We start from the raw sequence: 19,550 nt of genomic DNA on the forward strand, positions 1-19,550 counted from the left end.
TACACCAGGGCAAGAGCGTTCTCAGTGGAGGCTTGGATGCTTTGGAGTTCATCGGGAAGAAAACCATGGATGTCATTGCTGAAGGAGACCCTGGATTCAAGAAGACCAAAGGACTTATGAACAGGAATTCTACCTTATCTCAGGTACAAGAGCTTTATTCTATGCTCAGAAAAATCTGCTGTTTTGACTAATATTATTAATTGATTTGCCGACGAGTCACTACAATTCAGAGCAGAGTTCAAACTTTACGACACTACATTGACCGATAGCGTAGCTGCTCTGCTTTACACTGCCGCCATAAATCAGAGTGGTGGCAGAGTGTAAAGCAGAACAGCTACGCTATCAGTCTTGTATCTTCCTCGACCCTGAAGAAATAAATGAAACGCGTCGGTGAGGGGAGATGCGTTAACATTAATATAAGCTACCTATATAATCTCCCCAATCCTGAAATGTCCTGTCTAAATTAGATTGTAAGCTCTTCTGAGCAGGGACTGTTTATATATTAAAATGTACAGCGCTATATATGCCTTTCAGTGCTATAGAAATCATAAATAGTAGTAGTAATCTAAGTCATATACAGAAATATATTTATAAAATGCACAGATAAAAAGCATAGATTATAAATCATTACCAGGATCGATGAGGACTCTAGCTGCGCTGAGTTATACCCATGTGGCAGTCTGAGGATCCTTGGTATATTAGGTGATATATCTGTAATGTCTACCTGCTCTTGAGAGAATATTCAGTGCTTTGATAAATGTACCTGATGTGATCTAGAGATTTTGCTGAAGGGGACCGTGCCTGGTGTAGATCTGCTGTCTTGCTCCTATTGGCTTCCGATTCCCATTTCTATACACTTCTCCCTCCGTATTTGCTGTGATAGGGGATTAACAGACCCGAGAATAACTTTTTCATATGTCATTCGCTGTTTTCTATTAAAACCTATTGTGAATATGATGAAACCGCAAATAACATGGCGGGAGACCTGGCCTGTTCCTGAAGGAGAGGCAAAACACGGTGAAGAAAGTGCTGGGAATCAGCGATTTTCTCTGTAAACGTTTGGAATCAGTGATTTCTCTATGCAAGTTGACGTAATTGGGGGGGGGGGGGAGGAGCCAGCAAGCTAAAAACTGAATAATCGAAACCGCGATTGCTGAAACCGCGAATACAGAGGGAGAAGTGTAATAGCAAAATTCATTATAATGCAGGACGTGTGATGATGCAATTCCTAACTGTCCTCATGGCATGTAACTTGCAGACTTCCCCCTTGTGTGCAGTGTTTGTACCATATTGTAATTGAAAACAGATCCCTTTTTTTTTTTTTTTGTAAATAATTTTTATTCTTTTTAAATTCTTACATCAAGTGAAATACATGTATTACATTCAATTATGAAGAAACACTTGAAATTATCAATAAATGTTCTTACATTGTAAATTAAAGAAACCCTTTATCAAAATTTTATATCATATTATTATTACAATATTTTTCCCTTCCCTACCCCCTCTATATGTTCTATACATGTGTTATGATATCTGATCAGTAGAATAATTTGTCAATGGTCCCCATATTTTATTAAATTTTTTAATATAACCTTGTTGTAATGCCATTACTTTTTCCATTTTATATATATGACAAATTGAATTCCACCAGAAAGTGTAATTTAATTTAGTGTAATCTTTCCAATTCTGAGTAATTTGCTGAATGGCGACCCCTGTTAGAATTAATAAAAGTTTATTATTGTTAGCTGATATCGGACTCTGTGTTCTCATTGTTGTTCCAAATAATATTGTATCATATGATAGTCCAACATGATTTTCTAATAATTTATTAATTTGGGGCCAAATTAATTTCCAAAAGGAATTAATACAGGGACAAAAGAATAATAAATGATCTAATGTCCCCACTTCTATCTTACAATGCCAGCATCTATTAGATCTACTACTATCTAATTTCTGTAATCTTGTAGGGGTCCATAAAACTCTATGTAATAAAAACATCCAAAAAACAGATCCCTTTATTTAAAGATTCTGCGAGAGGCAAAAGAGAAGGAAGAGCAGCAAATCTCTGACATGGTTTCTGTGGATTCGGAGAAGAAAGCCCACTACGGACTGTTTTTTGATGATTTCCTAGGTCTTTCTCACCTGGAAGCCTTGGAATTACTCTCCCAGGAAAGTGAGGCAAAGGTAAAAAAAAAAAAAACCACCCCAAACTGTTCAAAATCATGTGCTTTTTTTGCTTTCCTTTAAAGCGAATAATCATGAACTTCTCATGGGGTTCACATCCAAAGAATGTTCAAAATTTGCCTTTGAATTTAGGCTACAGCTGTCGAAGCCTTTTATAAGAAGAGTGTAGGATGTTTGCATAGCTCTCTACCACGGCGACTCCAACATCCCACTTAACTCTTCCAGAGTAGCAAGTCTGGAACTTGGGGCTCAGTTGACATGAAATGCTTAACTCAGTCATATCTACAGGAGTTTAGCATAGAAACATAGAAACATAGAAAGATGAGGGCAGAAAAGGGCCAAGGCCCATCAAGTCTGCCCACTCTATAGACCCTCCCCTTAATATTAGCCAATGTTCTACCCTGATCCACTTAGGGATCCCACATGGGCGTCCCATTTATTCTTAAAATCTGGCACGCTGCTGGCCTCGATCACCTGTACTGGAAGCTTGTTCCATTGATCAATCACTCGCTCCGTGAAGAAATACTTCCTGGTGTCGCCGTGAAATTTTCCGCCCTTGAGTTTGAGCGGGTGCCCCCTTGTGGTTGAGGGGCCTCTGAGAAGGAAAATGTTATCTTCCACTTCTATACGTCCGGTGACGTATTTAAACGTCTCAATCATGTCTCCCCTCTCCCTGCGTTCCTCGAGAGTGTAGAGCCGCAAACTGTTTAGTCTTGCTTCGTACGAGAGACCTTTAAGCCCCTGAGACCATTCTGGTGGCCATCCTTTGGACCGACTCGACCCTCTGCATGTCCTTGCGATAATGTGGATTCCAGAATTGCACGCAGTATTCCAGATGAGGTCTCACCATGGTCCTGTATAATGGCATTATGACTGCAGGCTTTCTGCTGACGAAACTTCTATGGATGCAACCCAGCATCTGTCTTGCCCTTGATGAAGCCTTCTCCACCTGATTGGCAGATTTCATGTGTGAAACTTTCAATTATTGGCAAATTGTTCACATTAAGGAAATTACTGCTGCACATAAAGTAGTGTTTTATGTCCATATAGCCTGTATATGTATCTTTAGTGCACACGTATTTACTTCCGCACTTTTTAACCTTTCCCCTCTACTATTGTATTTTCCTTTTATGTATTCTTTCTAAGAAATTGTAGTTCTTCCCTTTTTTTTCCCAATGTTTTCAGGTCATAAGCATAAACTATCCTTCCCCTCTCTACACGGCATCCTCCACGCAGGCAAACTGGGAAGATCCCTCCTCTCCAAAATCATGGGCCTTTGGAACGATCTCACTATCCCGCTGCGGAACCTGGGCTCCCTCCAACTATTCCGAAAACAACTGAAAACCTGGCTTTTCTCTAACATATAGCATTTCTTCTCCTGTTTACATCCCCTCTATTCATATGCTCTTGTAAATCTTTCTCCTCTCTCTTCCTATATTTTTAAGCTTTGCAAACCGTGTCGAGCTCCACTTCCGTGGAGATGATGCGGTATATAAACTTAAGGCTTAGTTTAGTTTAGTATGTCTAATAATTTAAAAATGTTCGCCTCCCAGCTATTTTAAATTACTATGTACAACGCTTTGTACCTTTGGATAAGCGTTTAATCAAAATTTAAATAAACTATGAAACTATGAAGAAACAGATCCTAGATGGACTGCTCCAAAACAAAATCTCTTTATTAAAACAGTCTTTCGATGTGGTCCACGTTTCGCCCATTCTAGGTCTGCTTCAGGGGTTTGCTGTTGGCAGTGAGAGCAGTGGCCATGCTACTGTGAGCATTAAATGTCGCTGATCACTTTTGTACATTTTAGTTAGGATTGCAAAATTTTAAGCCTTCCCACTTACTGATTACTAACATGTAGTTCACATCAGTGACTCTCGGTGATAATGTTTTTTGGGTTATAAACTTGAATGAACGGAACTTGCTGCAAAAGTTGGCACTATATTATATCATTTTAAAGCTTTTTTTAAATTTATTTTGCATTTACTGTTTCATAGAAGACCTGCACATAGTAACATAGTAGATGACGGCAGATAAAGACCTGAATGGTCCATCCAGTCTGCCCAACATGATTCAATTTAAATTTTTTAAATTTTTTCTTCTTAGCTATTTCTGGGCAAGAATCCAAAGCTCTACCCGGTACTGTGCTTGGGTTCCAACTGCCGAAATCTCCGTCAAAACCTACTCCATCCCATCTACACCCTCCCAGCCATTGAAGCCCTCCCCAGCCCATCCTCAACCAAAAGGCCGTATAAAGACACAGACTGTGCAAGTCTGCCCAGTCCTGGCCTTAGTTCTTCAATATTTACTATTATTTTCTGATTCTAGATCCTCTGTGTTCATCCCACGCTTCTTTGAACTCCGTCACCATTTTCCTCACTTTTAACATATGAAAGCCAGTGCAGAAAAGCAACCATGATGTAATCAGTCATGTAACAAAAAAAAAAAAAAACCACAAAAATTGGTGCTGGAGATGTCAAAAACCAACATATGGTTGCAAAAGCCTTTATTAAAAGTTAAAATGTCTAAACAATCAAACAAACAAAGGGACTTTGTTTGTTTGATTTTCTGGTTTTTTTTAGACATTTTAACTTTTAATAAAGGCTTTTGCAACCATATGTTGGTTTTTGACATCTCCAGCGCCTCTTTTTGTATTTTTCTTTCATTTGTATTTCGAGGCTTGGACTCTTCTTTCCTTTTCCTCTGTGTAATCGGTCATGTGACAGCATGTCCCAATGCAAGGCCATGAGTCCTAAAATAATAATAATAATAACTTTATTTTATATACCGCAGTACCACAAACAGTTCAGAGCGGTTTACAGTGTAAAAGACTGTACATTTACAGCGAAGATACAATGAGGACTGTACATATTCAGTAAAGGTGTTTATACAGCGAAGAACAATGTAGATTTAACATGCAGGAGACTGTACATATACAGCAGAGATATGACCTTTATAAACCACCTTACATAAAAGCTGCAGTGGCCTGTTTGCTCCATCTTACCATTTTAATTCTTTTAAGTGCCCGGTTTTGCAGTACTTCGGAGTGAGTCAGTGTTAAAGTCTGCATCAGATTTTATTGTTGTGTTCTCCATCCTATGCATGGTTGCATTTCTCATTCCTTTCCAATATGCCATGTGTCACCAGGTGACGTGTATTGTCAGTGCCTTGCCCGGAAAAGAGTTGGAATCTTTAAAACCTGAACTGGAACAGCTAAAAGAAGCATTTTCACTGGTGGAGTTTGAGGAGGAGGAGGAGGAGGAAGAGAGAGAGGGTAAATTTTTTGTTCGATATCTTTGTTTTCTGCAGAGTGCATAGATAATAGGGGCAGTGTCTCGCAAACTTTGCAAAGCTGCGGCACACTAAATGTGCTGGCCGCGGCTCGAGGCATCCGGAAGTGCACGGACGTCGACGCGATGACATCACACCGATAGATGCGCAAAGGCCCTGAGCCGCCAGTGGGGAGGGGGTGCTGGAAGGGAAAAGGCGCAGAGCTAAGGAGAGTTGCTGGCGCCTGCTGACTGCCTATGGGATGTGCCTCGCAGCGAGAGGCACATCCTGTAGGCAGTCAGCCTACGCCGCTCCTCCTTCCCAGCATCTTGCGGCACACAGTTTGCGATACACTGTAATAAGGTAAGGAGCTGCGTCAGTATATCAGTGGTACCCTGTTTAAGGAAGTTCTCTGTGCTTTCAGGAACTAAAGATTTTGCACATGAACTAGCTGGACTATTTGCCGAGCTGCACATCGCCACAAAGCCAGAGAAAGTGGTCAGAGTGAGTGATATACGTTAATTTGAAAAAAATTGTTGCTGTTGAATTGTGGTAGGCTTTAATGCATGTGAAGATGGTAACTTATAAGGAACTTGAATGCGTAGAAAATCATGTTTTTTTAGAAAGCTTACTGATCAGGTTGCTTGCCAAGCTTGTAAATAGCACAGGCTTTATTAATTAATTCATTTATGTATTCATTTTTCTATATCGTTCTCCCAGGGAAGCTCAGAACGGTTTACATGAACGCATTCAGGTACTTAAGCATTTTTCCCTGTCTGTCCTGGTGGGCTCAGAAAGCTATCTAATGTACCTGGTGCAATGGGGGGGTTAAGTGGCATGCCCAGGGTCACAAGGAGCACTGTAACCTCATGCTTTATATACAAAAAATTTTTCTTGTATGTTTCCAACATATTTGGAAAGTAAAGGCTCCTTTTACTAAGCTGATAATAATAATAATAGTTTATTTTTATATACCGCCACACCCGGAAGTTCTAGGCGGTTCACAGCAATCAAGCGTAATACAAACAATACAAATCATCAAAGATTCGGCAAGCTGAATGCATACAATATAGGAAAAAATGCAAACATTTTAAAATAGGTTAAAAGATATTAAGTTAAACAATAAGATACATTAAGAACCCAGCCTGTTAAATAGTTGTGTTTTTATCTGTTTTCTAAAATCAAGATAAGAGGAATCTTCTAACACAATGTTGGCAAGCCGTGTATTCAGTTTGGCCGCCTGAAAAGAGAAGGTTCTGTCGAGGAACCTTTTGTAATGACAGGATATTATTGAGGGATAAGCGACAAGAGATCATCATTCAGAAAATGGAAAAAGGACCAAACTGAGGAAAACCGGAAGGAACACAAAAAACACCAGAAAGAGTGCCACCGAGTGGTTAGGGAAGCAAAAAGAGAATACGAAGAGAAGCTGGCTGGGGAGGCGAGAAACTTCAAACCGTTCTTTAGGTACGTGAAGGGGAGGCAACCGGCAAGGGAGGAAGTGGGACCATTGGATGATGGAACCAGAAAGGGAGTGGTAAGAGAGGAAAAAGAGGTAGCAGACAGGTTAAACAAGTTTTTCTCGTCGGTCTTCACGAGCGAGGACACATCCAATGTACCAGAACCTGAGGAGATTATAAGTGGGGATCTAGATGAAAAGCTGGAGCAAATAGAAGTAAGCCATGAGGACGTCCTACGACAGATAGATAGATTAAAAAGCGACAAATCACCGGGCCCGGATGGAATCCACCCAAGGGTACTAAAAGAACTGAGAAAGGAAATAGCGGAAACACTCCAGCAAATATGTAATCTATCATTGAAAACTGGGGAGATCCCGGAGGACTGGAAAATAGCAAATGTCACGCCTATCTTTAAGAAAGGATCAAGAGGAGACCCGGGAAACTACAGGCCGGTGAGCTTGACTTCGGTTCCGGGTAAGATGATGGAAGCACTTATTAAGGACAGCATCTGCGAGCACATGGAAAAAAAATGGGCAGCTGAGGGAGAGCCAACATGGCTTCTGCAAGGGAAGGTCTTGCCTCACAAACTTACTACATTTCTTTGAGGGAATAAACAGCCAGATAGACAAAGGGGAACCCATAGACATAATTTACCTCGACTTCCAAAAAGCTTTCGACAAGGTACCCCACGAACGGCTGCTTAGGAAGCTGAGGAACCACGGAGTGGAGGGGGATGTATACCGATGGATTAAACACTGGTTGGCGGGCAGAAAACAGAGGGTTGGAGTGAAGGGCCAATACTCAGACTGGCAACGGGTCACGAGCGGAGTTCCGCAGGGGTCGGTGTTGGGACCGCTCCTGTTCAATATATTTATAGACGATCTGGAGACAGGGACGAAATGTGAGGTTATCAAATTTGCAGATGACACCAAACTCTGCAGCAGGGTTAGAACCACGGAAGATTGTGAAAACCTGCAAAGGGACCTAACGAAGCTGGAAGAGTGGGCCAAAAAGTGGCAGATGCGTTTTAATATAGAGAAATGCAAGGTCATGCATGTTGGGAAAAAGAACCCGATGTTCAGCTATACAATGGGGGGAACATTGCTAGATGTGAGTACCCTTGAAAGAGACCTGGGTGTGCTGGTGGATACAACAATGAAAGCATCAGCACAATGCGCGACAGCCTCAAAGAAAGCAAACAAAATGCTGGGTATCATCAAGAAGGGTATCACGACCAGGACAAAGGAAGTCGTCATGCCACTGTACCGTGCAATGGTGCGCCCGCATTTGGAGTACTGTGTCCAGTATTGGTCGCCGTACCTCAAGAAGGACATAGCATTGCTTGAGGGGGTCCAGAGAAGAGCGACGAAAATGGTAAGAGGTATGGAAAACCTCTCATATGCCGACAGGCTAGAACAGCTGGGGCTGTTCTCCCTGGAAAAGAGGAGACTTAGAGGAGACATGATACAAACTTTCAAGATCCTGAAAGGCATAGATAAGGTAGACAGGGACAGATTCTTCAGACTGTGGGGAACAAGAAGTACAAGGGGGCACTCGGAGAAACTGAAAGGGGATAGGTTTAGAACCAATGCCAGGAAGTTCTTCTTCACCCAGAGAGTGGTGGACACATGGAACGCACTCCCGGAGGTAGTGGTGGGGCAGAAGACACTACAGGGATTCAAAGAAGGTTTGGATAAATTCTTGAAGGAAAAGGGGATTGAGGGATACAGATAGAAGTAAGGATAGGTTTTTTTAGGGCAGGGAACACTTGACAGGTCATGGACCTGATGGGCCGCCGCGGGTGCGGACCGCTGGGTGCGATGGACCTCTGGTCTGATCCCGGTGGAGGCAACTTCTTATGTTCTTATGTTCTTATGTTCTTATATGCAAAGAAGTGTACTCTTCGAGAGCTCTTGTTAGAGATAGACTGTGGCCTTAGCACACCCTTATACGGTTCTTTCCTGTGTGCTAAAGCCAATTTTTACTGCAACTGGAAAACTGCTGATTTTTTTTCATTTTCTTAATTAATGGCCATGCACTAACATTACAACCAGCTAGGGAGATAATCAATTTAAACCTGTGATGAAACGCTTCAATTGTTCAACTAATCACAGCTCTTAAATAGTTATATATATATAAATTTGTAAAAGTGCTCAGGCCACTTAACCTAATTGTTTAGTGATATCACCAAACCGCGGTTAATGTAGGGACCATTATGGCATTTTTACTGTCCCTAGTCCAGGGGTGTCCAATGTCGGTCCTCGAGGGCCGCCGTCCAGTCGGATTTTCAGGATTTCCCCAATGAATATACATGAGGTCTATTTGCATGCACTGCTTTCATTGTATGCTAATAGATCTCATGCATATTCATTGGGGAAATCCTGAAAACCCGACTGGATTGCGGCCCTCGAGGACCGACATTGGACACCCCTGCCCTAGTCCAACCAGCGATAGTGATTATATTAGCTGTATTATAAGCAAATTGTATACAATATAGTTGTCACTTAGCTGTAGGCTGTAAACATTAGCAGGTTGGGTATTTTTTCTTCCGCGGTAGTGAAGTATAAATCGGTGCAGCCAGTGCCTTAAAGTGCATCGTTCATTTTTTCCCCCTTAACAACCTCCGTGGCCACAGCACTTTTACAAACTTATATATAACTATTTAAGAGCTGTGATTAGTTGAACAATTCATGCACTAACGTTGCCATTAGCGTGCAGCCGTTATAAAAAAACAAAACAAAACAGTAGCATGTGAACACTTGCCAACACCTATTTTGTAGGTGGTCAGGGCTCATGTGCTAATCCTGCGCTAATCAGTGCATGGTAATGTAGCTACATTAACTGATTAGCATAGACAAATCCACTCTCTCTGTAAAAAAAATATATATATTTTTTTTAACATGCAGGATGCCTCAGTGTGTCCCATTGAAAGCCCTTTTAAGTAGCGGTAAACACACACTAGCGTTTACCGCAGCTTAGTAAAATGCCCCTTAAGAAAATAACTCTTATTCGCTAATATCAGCCGATTGATTGCCTCTTTTAATTTATAACATTTTTATTGAAGAAATCAGTAAATATACAATATTATAATACAGTAAAATAGTCATTAAATTAAAATTCATCATATTAATTTCCATCAAATATCTTTCATTTCTTCAAAATATATTTCCAAAATACCCATTACATCTCTCAATACCCTCCCCCTAATTCCTACCCCCTTTTCCTATTGACCTCTCCCCCCTATCCTCCCCCAAAATTTAGTTTTTAACTTTTTTATTGAAAGAATCATACTAAACCCCCCCCCCCAAACCCAATGAAAGTTGACAAAAACAAAGAATAATAAAAATAAAGAACTGGAATTTTAGATAAATAATCATAGCTTCAGTGTAAATCATTAAGAATTAAACTTCTTGCCTTAGTTGAAAGATTCTGAATATACGGATCCCAAATTTCCATAAACACGAATTTTCCTAGCCGAACGCCTAACTTCCCAAGTCTCAAATGACAATAGACTATGAAATTGATTCCTCCAATGCCAAAAACTAGGAGCTTCTTTTGATAACCAAAATTGCATAATACATTTATGTCCTATTATACATGCCTTTTGAAATAAAAGACACTTCTTTTTACCAAAAACCCCACAAGCCGCAGCTTTTCCAAAAATTACTCCCCTTGATGAATCTACAACAGAACTACCCCATATTGAGCCTAAAAATAACAGGATGGCAGATCAGAATGACCTAATTAAAGGGCATGACCAAAAAGCATGAGTTAAAGTACCAGGATCCTTATTACACTTAATACAAATTGGGGTATTAATCAAACCGGCAAGAAAAGCTTGAATTTGTGAAAAATAAGCTCTATGTAAGACTCTAAATGAACATTCCCTCCAAATAGAACCCGAAATAATTTTTTATTGCGGACGTTTTTCTAAAGCATTTTCACATTTAAGCCATCTTTGACGAACAGAAAATTCCTTTTTAAAAAAAGACATGCGGCGGAAAATTCATCACACGCAAGTGTCCCCGGGGCAGAGCCAGGGCAGAGCTGCAACGTTCATTAAAAAAGAAATTTGTGCGTGCACAAGCATGCAACAGGTACCTCTGCCCCTGAGTGATGGAGCTCAATGACACCTCCAAGCACACCAAATGGACTCCCACTGAAACTCAAACACCACCACAAACTAAACCGAAATAGCTACCAAACGTGCCGAATACTCAGACCACAACCAAATTGTGCTACATCCTGAAATTCAAATGCCACCCCTAGTATAACTAAACTGTGCTAACCACGGAAACCAAACACTAGACCAGGGGTAGGCAATTCCGGTCCTCGAGAGCCGGAGTCAGGACAGGTTTTCAGGATATCCACAATGACTATGTATGAGATGGATTTGCACGCACTGCTTCCTTGAGATGCAAATCTATCTCATGCATATTTATTGTGGATATCCTGAAAACCTGACCTGACTCCGACTCTCGAGTACTGGAATTGCCTACACCTGTACTGGACTGTCAACCATGTACACACCTGCAACACAAAGCTGCATTACCTTTTCTTATCTTATGTTTGTACTGTAAATTGCTGCTAAATTCTCACTTAAGTCTTGACCTGTCTATACATAGTAACATAGTAACATAGTAGATGACGGCAGATAAAGACCCGAATGGTCCATCCAGTCTGCCCAACCTGATTCAATTTAAATTTTTTTTTTTTTCTTCTTAGCTATTTCTGGGCGAGAATCCAAAGCTTTTCCCGGTACTGTGCTTGGGTTCCAACTGCCGAAATCTCTGTTAAGACTTACTCCAGCCCATCTACACCCTCCCAGCCATTGAAGCCCTCCCCTGCCCATCCTCCTCCAAACGGCCATGCACAGACACAGACCTGTAAATGTTCTCTTGTAACCAATTCTGGGCTCCTTTGGGAAGACAGGCGAAATAAATGAATGAACAAATATACTTCGTCAGAGCAGGTGTGAATTTGTGCACATTGGCCCTCGTGTTATCTTTTTTAACATTACCCCCCTAAAAATCTATGGGAGGGATCAAGTAAGGTGATAAGGGGGGCTGCATAGCTGCAAAGCTTATTAAAACCAAATGAAGTTGCAGAAATATAATTGTGTGCAAGCAACTGTGTGCATTATCAATTTAAAAAAAAATTACTTCTAGATCGTTGTTACAGGTTACATAAAACATGAATAGTTGAGCTTAAAATTTTAAGCCACAGCATTCAAAATTACATTATCAGAGAGATTGCAAGAAATTCTATACCATCTGTTGTTGTGACAAGTAATTCAAAACATTTACATATTGTAGATTAACATATTAACATATAGTAGCTTAGAAGGCAGCAAGTTAAGCCTATTTGCTGGTAACTTAGCTACACTGGCCTGGATTCCCTAACTGTTAGAAGTCTTCATCCTCCATAATTTACCTCCTTGGTCCCCTTGTGGGGTGGAGTCAGCAAAGGGGGTAAACTCTGGATCAACCTACAGCGGACTCCGAGTTGATGCCATTTCATTCTGAAACACACAGCAGTTTCTGGTAAAGAGGAAACTGTCCTAGACAGAGCAGAGGAACCTCCAGAAAGCCTAACTGACTCCACTTGTGTGTCCTGGAGAGCAATTCATAATGAATCAATGGATTGGTCCAGGATTTCCTCGTATGCCTATCCATTGCATTTACTAAATTCATCTGAAAAGCCATTCCCAGAACAGATGAAGTGTTGCCTCTTCCTTGCTACCTTCTGGGCAGTGCCTATACCTTCAGAGGCTCAGAGGATGCCTTAGATTTAGATCCACCCCTGCTGGCAGGATTGGGTTTGAGATGGATATTTGTCAAGAGCAGATAAGCATTGCTATGAAGTTTTCACTACTATTACTATGGGGAAGCAGGCTGAGGACGAAACAGACACACCACAGGAGGAGGTTGACCGAGACGAGGCTTGGGGACTGGCAACTCACGAGGGAAAAAGAACCCGATGTTCACTTACAAAATGGGGGGAACACCGCTGGGGGTGAGTAACCTTGAAAGAGACCTGGGAGTGATGGTAGACACATCATTGAAGGCGTCGGCGCAGTGCGCCACAGCCTCAAGGAAGGCAAACAGAATGTTGGGCATCATTAAGAAGGGTATCACGACCAGGACGAAGGAAGTCATCCTGCCACTGTATCGTGCAATGGTGCGCCCGCACCTGGAGTACTGTGTCCAGTACTGGTCGCCGTACCTCAAGAAGGACATGGTGGTACTTGAGAGAGTCCAGAAAAGAGCAACTAAGCTAATAAAGGGTATGAAAGACCTCTCATATACTGACAGACTGAAGAAGCTGGGGCTTTTCTCCCTGGAAAAGCGGAGATTTAGAGGAGACATGATAGAAACCTTCAAGATCATGAAGGGTAGACAGGGACAGATTTTTCAAATTACGGGGAAACACAAGTACAAGGGGGCACTCAGAGAAATTGAAAGGGGAAAGGTTTAGAACAAACGCCAGGAAGCTCTTTTTCACTCAGAGGATGGTGGATACATGGAACGCGCTACCGGAGGATGTGATAAGCAGGAGCACGCTACAGGGCTTCAAAGAGGGTCTGGACAGGTACCTGGAGGACAAAGGGATTGAGGGGTACAGTTAGGAGTAGAGGTAGGTAATAGGGATAGGATTAGAGGATTAGAGGATTAGAGGCAGTTACAAATTAGTCAGGGAGACTGTTCAGGCAATTAGGCCTGATGGGCCTCCGCGAGAGCGGACCGCTGGGCAGGATGGACCTCTGGTCTGACTCAGCGGAGGCAACTTCTTATGCTCTTATTTCTAGAGCACTACCAGATGAACGCAACGCTGTACAGAGTCACAGAGGACACAGTTCCTGCTTGAAAGAGGTTATAATCTAAACAGAACATTTAGAGGGGATAATTAATTTGCTGGCTAGGGTGATGGGCAGTAGGGAGTAGGGGCATGGATTGAAAGCTATATCAAAAAGGTAGGTTTTTAGTCTGCTTTTAAACAAGGGAAGGGAAGAGGCATGACAAGTGAACTCAGGTACTTTATTCCTGGCATATGAGTTAGCCGATGAAAAGAACAAAGTCTGGAATTGGCAGTGGAGGAGAAAGGGTACAACTAAGAGTAGCTGACCTGAAGAACGGCGTTCTCTGGGAGGTGTATAAGGAGAGAGGAGAGATATTGAGGGGCAGCAGAATGAACACACTGGTAGGTCAGCAATAGGAGCTTGAACTGTATGCGAAGGTGGATAGGGAGCCGGTGAAGTGATTTGAGGTGAGTGTAGTGAGTAGTGGCAGTAAATAAGTCATGCAGCTGAGTTTGCATCGATTGCAGGGGGGAAAGGCAGTTTAGAGGGAGACATGTTAGAAGTAAATTGCAGTAGTCTAGGCGTAAAGTTGCAAGAGTGTAGGCAGGGGTCCGGGTGGTCCGCTCAGAGAGGAAGGGGTGAATTTTGGTGATGTTGTAGAGATAGAAGCCCCAAACACAATACTGGGATAGCTGTGTTGTACAGCTGCGGATAAAGAAGAGATTAATGAACTAAATAGAAAACCCATCACTTGCTTCTAGAAAAACCTTTAAAGGAGTATAAAAGGGTTCATAGACAATTGCGCGCAAGACAATCGCGCGTGGACAAAATCGCGCAGACAATCGAGCGCGAGACAACTGAGCGCAAGACAACTGAGCGCAAGACAATTGAGCGCAAATTATTTTCACAAATGTGCACGAGCGAGACAACTGAGCGCAAGACAACTGAGCGCAAGACAACTGAGCGTTGACGTGATGACGTGTTCACGTGCTGTACGTGCGCGTGTCCTCCGATGGTCAAGCGGCCTCTAGTGGCGCGCTCAGTTGTCTTGCGCTGAGTTGTCTTGCGCTGAGTTGTCTTGCGCTCAATTGTCTTGCGCTGAGTTGTCTTGCGCTCAATTGTCTTGCGCGGAGTTGTCGCTGCGCTGAATTGTCTTGCGCGCAATTGTCTTTGCGCTTATTTGTCTGCGCTATTTTGTCTGCGCGCGATTGTCTTGCGCGTTTTTGACCTGTCACCGTATAAAAGTGCTCAGAACCAAGGTGGTAATAAGAGACCACAAACAGGATCATGCCCCTAACTGTGTAACTGTTACATTCAATCACAGTACTTTGAAAGGAACTTTAATCCGATGATAAATTCAATATAGCTGTATACATCTATTATTAAATTGATAATAGTTCACTTATCTTGAGGTGTGCTTCTCACATAAGATTATATTGAATTTATCATCGGATTGAAGATACTTTCAAAGTGCTGTGGTTGAACATAAGGATTACACAGTTAGGGGCGTGACCCCGTTTGTGGTCTCTTATTACAACCTTGGTTCTGAGCACTTTTATACTCCTTTAAAGAAGGCTTTTTTAGGAGCAAGTGACGGGTTTTCTATATTTGGTTCAGTAGAGATAGAAGCGACAGGCTTTAGAAACATAGAAAATGACGGCAGAAAAGGGCCACGGCCCATCTAGTCTGCCCACACTAATGGCCCACCCCCTAACTACCTCCATGAAGAGATCCCACATAAGATAAATTTTCAGGTGTTTGTCTGTTGATATTGGTAGGCTGGGTGTAATATTCCTGAAGCATTTCAACTTTAATTTTTGACTGTGTGACTCTATATCACTGTGTAGCATGAAATGATTTTATAATTCTCCTTAGAGTTAAAATATGTAGCCTGATATAGTTAATGTTACTGAAGTTATGAATTTTGAATTTGAATTATTGCCTGGCCCAATAGATCATGTATTCTGAGGGACTTAAAATAAAAATGATATGGTTTTATAATTCTGCTTGAAGTTAAAATGGTTTTATAATTCTGCTTGGAGTTAAGATGGTTTTATAATTATTAATTTGATGGATTTAAAAGGGAATTTCTGATGTGGTCTTTGAGCCAGTATAGCCATCTGTTCAGATAGGTGTTAAATGCCCCCATTCAATAGAACACAAAAGGAAGGACTGAGCCATCACCTTCAGAAAGTGTTAAGTACACCTATTCAGATAAGACAAAAGACATGGCCAGGGTGGATACCAGAGCTAAACATCAGTGGAACAAGATCAATAGAAGCCCTGTACACCAAATTCATCTCTGGTCTGCAAGATCAAACAAGAGCCCTTCACAACAAATTAATCTCTGGGCTACTCCAGTCAGCAAGAACAATAGAAGCTCATCACTCCATTTTAAACCACTCCAGACATAGATTCACACCTCATCCAGCAAGGACAGTAACAATACTCTGTATTGGGACACCATGTTAAGCCATTGTAATTCAATCATCATCCACCTAGGAAGAGAGAATGGATTCTATTTTGAGAACAGGTCTCAACCTTATGAAAATGAAGCAAAATCCTTTCTCAAGGGGGAAGATGCTCACTCTCCCTCTGGAACCAGCCTGGATCAAGCTACAATTCTTCTCCTCCCTGGAATACCATGCTGCTTCACTAGGCCAAGTAGCCTCTGCTCCATTTTAAGGACTATTTACATTGTGAGTAACTTTGAACCTTTAATCTTAGAGAGAAATTTTGTCTAGTATATTTCTGTTAATTCTTTGCTTAAAGATCCTATCTGTAACAACTGCCTACCTGCTTGATTAAAGTTTCAGTTTGCTTATAAATGTTTTGGGTCTTGATCCTTAAATAGATAATTATGGTTACAGAGCTGAGTGTTAATCAAGCGAGCTAACTTCCCCCCAAATTAATAGTTCTTTATAAAATATATTCCTCTCTATGAGAGTGATATATTTTATTGGTGGAGATTAAAAATAATTTTTATAACAACTGTACATTTCCTATGCTATATCTAGCCCCATCACTTAGATGTACACCTACTTGTGCTGTACTTTGGGCACAATACTTCTCCTAATCCACTTGGTGGCACTAGTATCGATTTTGTCCAAATGGTATGAGAATGAGCACTCAGCTTTATCAGCTAAGCATTCCTTCTGATTTCATTTGGAAATGTGAAAACTGAAGTATAGAGCAATTCCTTAAAATCAGTTGTTTTGCCTTTGTTAGAGAATGTCAAGCAATTTTATTTCGTCTCTGGTGGGAAAGTATTGCCTTGGAGGAAACTGTGTGGTATGTTCTCTGGTGTGGAACAGCAGTGCTCTCCAGATTTATGCAAATAGGATGACAGCATAATTCACTAAAAAATTAAGGCAGAATTCTGGCTAGCGGCATGGTGGATATCTTAAAATATTTTTCTTCTGCTTTAAAGATATTCCACTATAATTAGGGTTACCAGATTTTCAGGAATGAAAATCTGGACCTATAGCCCCGCCCACAGGCCAGCCCTTATCTGCCCAAGTCACGCCCCCTCAACCTTGTCGGGAGGGCATCTGCGCATGCGCTGGTGTGATGCGTTGACCATGGAGAAGAGGGAAAGGAGAGAATGAGAGAAATGAAACCACAGGAAGTGGTAGATGGCCATGGAGGAAAGAAGAGATGGTGTCCATGAAGGAAAAGGGAAAGAGAAATGGGAAAAGATGGTGCCATGGAGGGGAGATGATTATAAAATTAAAATAATTCGATTTTATTTTTAGTAGGGCTGTACACGCTAAATTTATTTCAACTCTTTTTTACATTTGGATCATGTGATTAATCTCATGATTAAAAAATGCAATCGATGTATAGCCCTAGAAAAAAGGAAAGTCTTCTAGAAATTTTAGAGTGAAAGGAAGGGATTTAGGGAGGAGGGATTTTAGGTTTTCTGATGTTGCTCCTATTGCCCTGAGCAGACAAGTGATTTAGAGGTTCCCTGACCCCCGACTGATTTGTGTTACAGGCAAGGAAAGCTGCTTATGAGTGGATGGCTGGGCTCAACAGTGAATCAGAGCAAGAGGACAAGCACGGAGAGACCACTGTCGTTCAGAGTGACCATAGAACTTCTGTGGAGGTAATAAAAACAAACAAACAAGTAGAGAAAATTAAGGCTTGCTGGCAGCCCTCTGCTCCAAGTGATCCCACCCATGTATCTTTATAGGGACTGTTCTCTGGCTTTCTACAACAGACTGCCATATTCCCAGTAAAGTCATCAGGGCTTGTTGGTTTTTATTAAAAATCACACCATTATAAAGTCAGTCTAATATAGGTTGGTGATAATAATATACTTATTCCTCTATTGGCTGAAGACATTGAGGACAACTATGGCGATGACACTGGAGGACCTTGTTGGACAAGCACAAAACTGACTTCATTTGGATCTGTAATTGATCGAGTTGCTAGGACTTGAACCCGTGTTGATGGTACCTAACACACACACACACACACTCACTCATTCACACACTCGCACTCCTATATTGCACCTGAAAATAAGAGAGATCCATAGAGAGAAAGCAGAATGCAGGCAGTTCCAAGGTGATTAGGGGAGGGGGGGGGAGCTTCAATCTGTCATTATTTCCAGCCATTTATTTAGTGCATTGATTTTTACTCGGTGAGCTAGGATAATAAAAAGGTCCATGTTTTATCTGGCAGGATATTCATTCATTTGCCATAAGAAGCCAGGCAGAATTGACGGCATACTCCATCGAAATGTTCCATAAAACAGCTGCCTTAGTTCTGTACTGTGAGAAGCAGGATGCAACAGCCTTAGAAAGAGCCAAAGCTTTGTCACAGTGAGTATGTTTCCCAACTGTTCCTCTTCCCACCCCCACCCCATTAAAGGCTAAAATGCAGCATCCAGCAGGCCTGTAGCAGGAGAAATGGCATCATCTGAAAAGCTCCTGCATCCTGAAAAATGCTGCTGGATGGAGCTTCATTGGTGAGAATGAATTTTAGTAGCCTTGTTAGGAGAATCCAGTTTTCTTTACACCTTCTTCAAGAACATAGGTTTCCTTTTACGAAACCGAGATAGCAGTTTCTATCGCAGGGAGCCGTGCTGCTCCCGACACTCATTGAGTTCCTATGAGCGTCGGGAGCAGCGCGGGCCATTTAGCTCAGCTCCCCGTGCTAGAAACTGCTATCGCGGTTTCGTAAAAGAGGGGGATAGTTGTACATGTGGGAAAAATTAATAAATCACATCCGTGGAAAGGGCCTGCGGATTTGTAAACTTGAAATAATGATGGTACAGAAAGGAAAAAAAACCCATTGTAGAGGTTTTTTGTATTTTTATTGCATATTTATTTGTATTGCTTTTTGAACTTCCAATCAAAAAATAGAAAAAAAAAAGAAACCTGTGGCCAATTTGGTATGCTTACAACTTACCCCTCCCCCCCCCCCCTTTTTTTTTTTTTTTTTTTACAAAACCGTGGAAGTTGGACGTTCTTAACCCGGGAGCTGCCTGTTCAAGACACTCACATTTATTGAATTTAAAGAGGGTATTACAGGGTGGGGAGGGGGTTAGTTTTGGAGAGGTAAATAACATGCACAGGTGTAGGAATACCCCACAAAGGAAACACACACACGCAGTCTTAGAGTCGGGAGGAGGCACTCCAATTGAATGGTCTCTTCTCCTTTTTATTGAGAATCATAGCTCCATTAATTACTTAGTTAATGCTCTACAAAGTTATAATTTCATAATGCATTTACAGTGAGGATTAGACCAAGGTAATTCATTGTTTACTTATTTCATGTGCTTCTCAAAGCTACTATCTCACGTGACATCTGAATTAGAGAATGACACGGT

General features: G+C 41.5%; 1 protein-coding gene across 4 annotated transcripts in view; it reads left to right on the forward strand.

Annotated features, from left to right (window-relative positions):
• Positions 1–19,550, forward strand: part of FAM114A2 (family with sequence similarity 114 member A2) — a 55,278-nt gene that overhangs the window by 22,523 nt on the left and 13,205 nt on the right. For 3 of the 4 annotated variants that reach the window (XM_033927240.1, XM_033927239.1, XM_033927241.1), the window contains exons 6-11: positions 9–143; positions 2,026–2,184; positions 5,333–5,459; positions 5,880–5,959; positions 17,712–17,822; positions 18,401–18,540. In XM_033927240.1, coding sequence (XP_033783131.1) covers positions 9–143; positions 2,026–2,184; positions 5,333–5,459; positions 5,880–5,959; positions 17,712–17,822; positions 18,401–18,540 — 752 coding nt within the window. The remainder of the gene's footprint in view (positions 1–8; positions 144–2,025; positions 2,185–5,332; positions 5,460–5,879; positions 5,960–17,711; positions 17,823–18,400; positions 18,541–19,550) is intronic. The other variant, XM_033927242.1, reaches the window with a different exon arrangement.

The sequence above is a fragment of the Geotrypetes seraphini genome, chromosome 18 (genome assembly GCF_902459505.1).
Source record: "Geotrypetes seraphini chromosome 18, aGeoSer1.1, whole genome shotgun sequence".
NCBI lineage: Eukaryota > Metazoa > Chordata > Amphibia > Gymnophiona > Dermophiidae > Geotrypetes > Geotrypetes seraphini.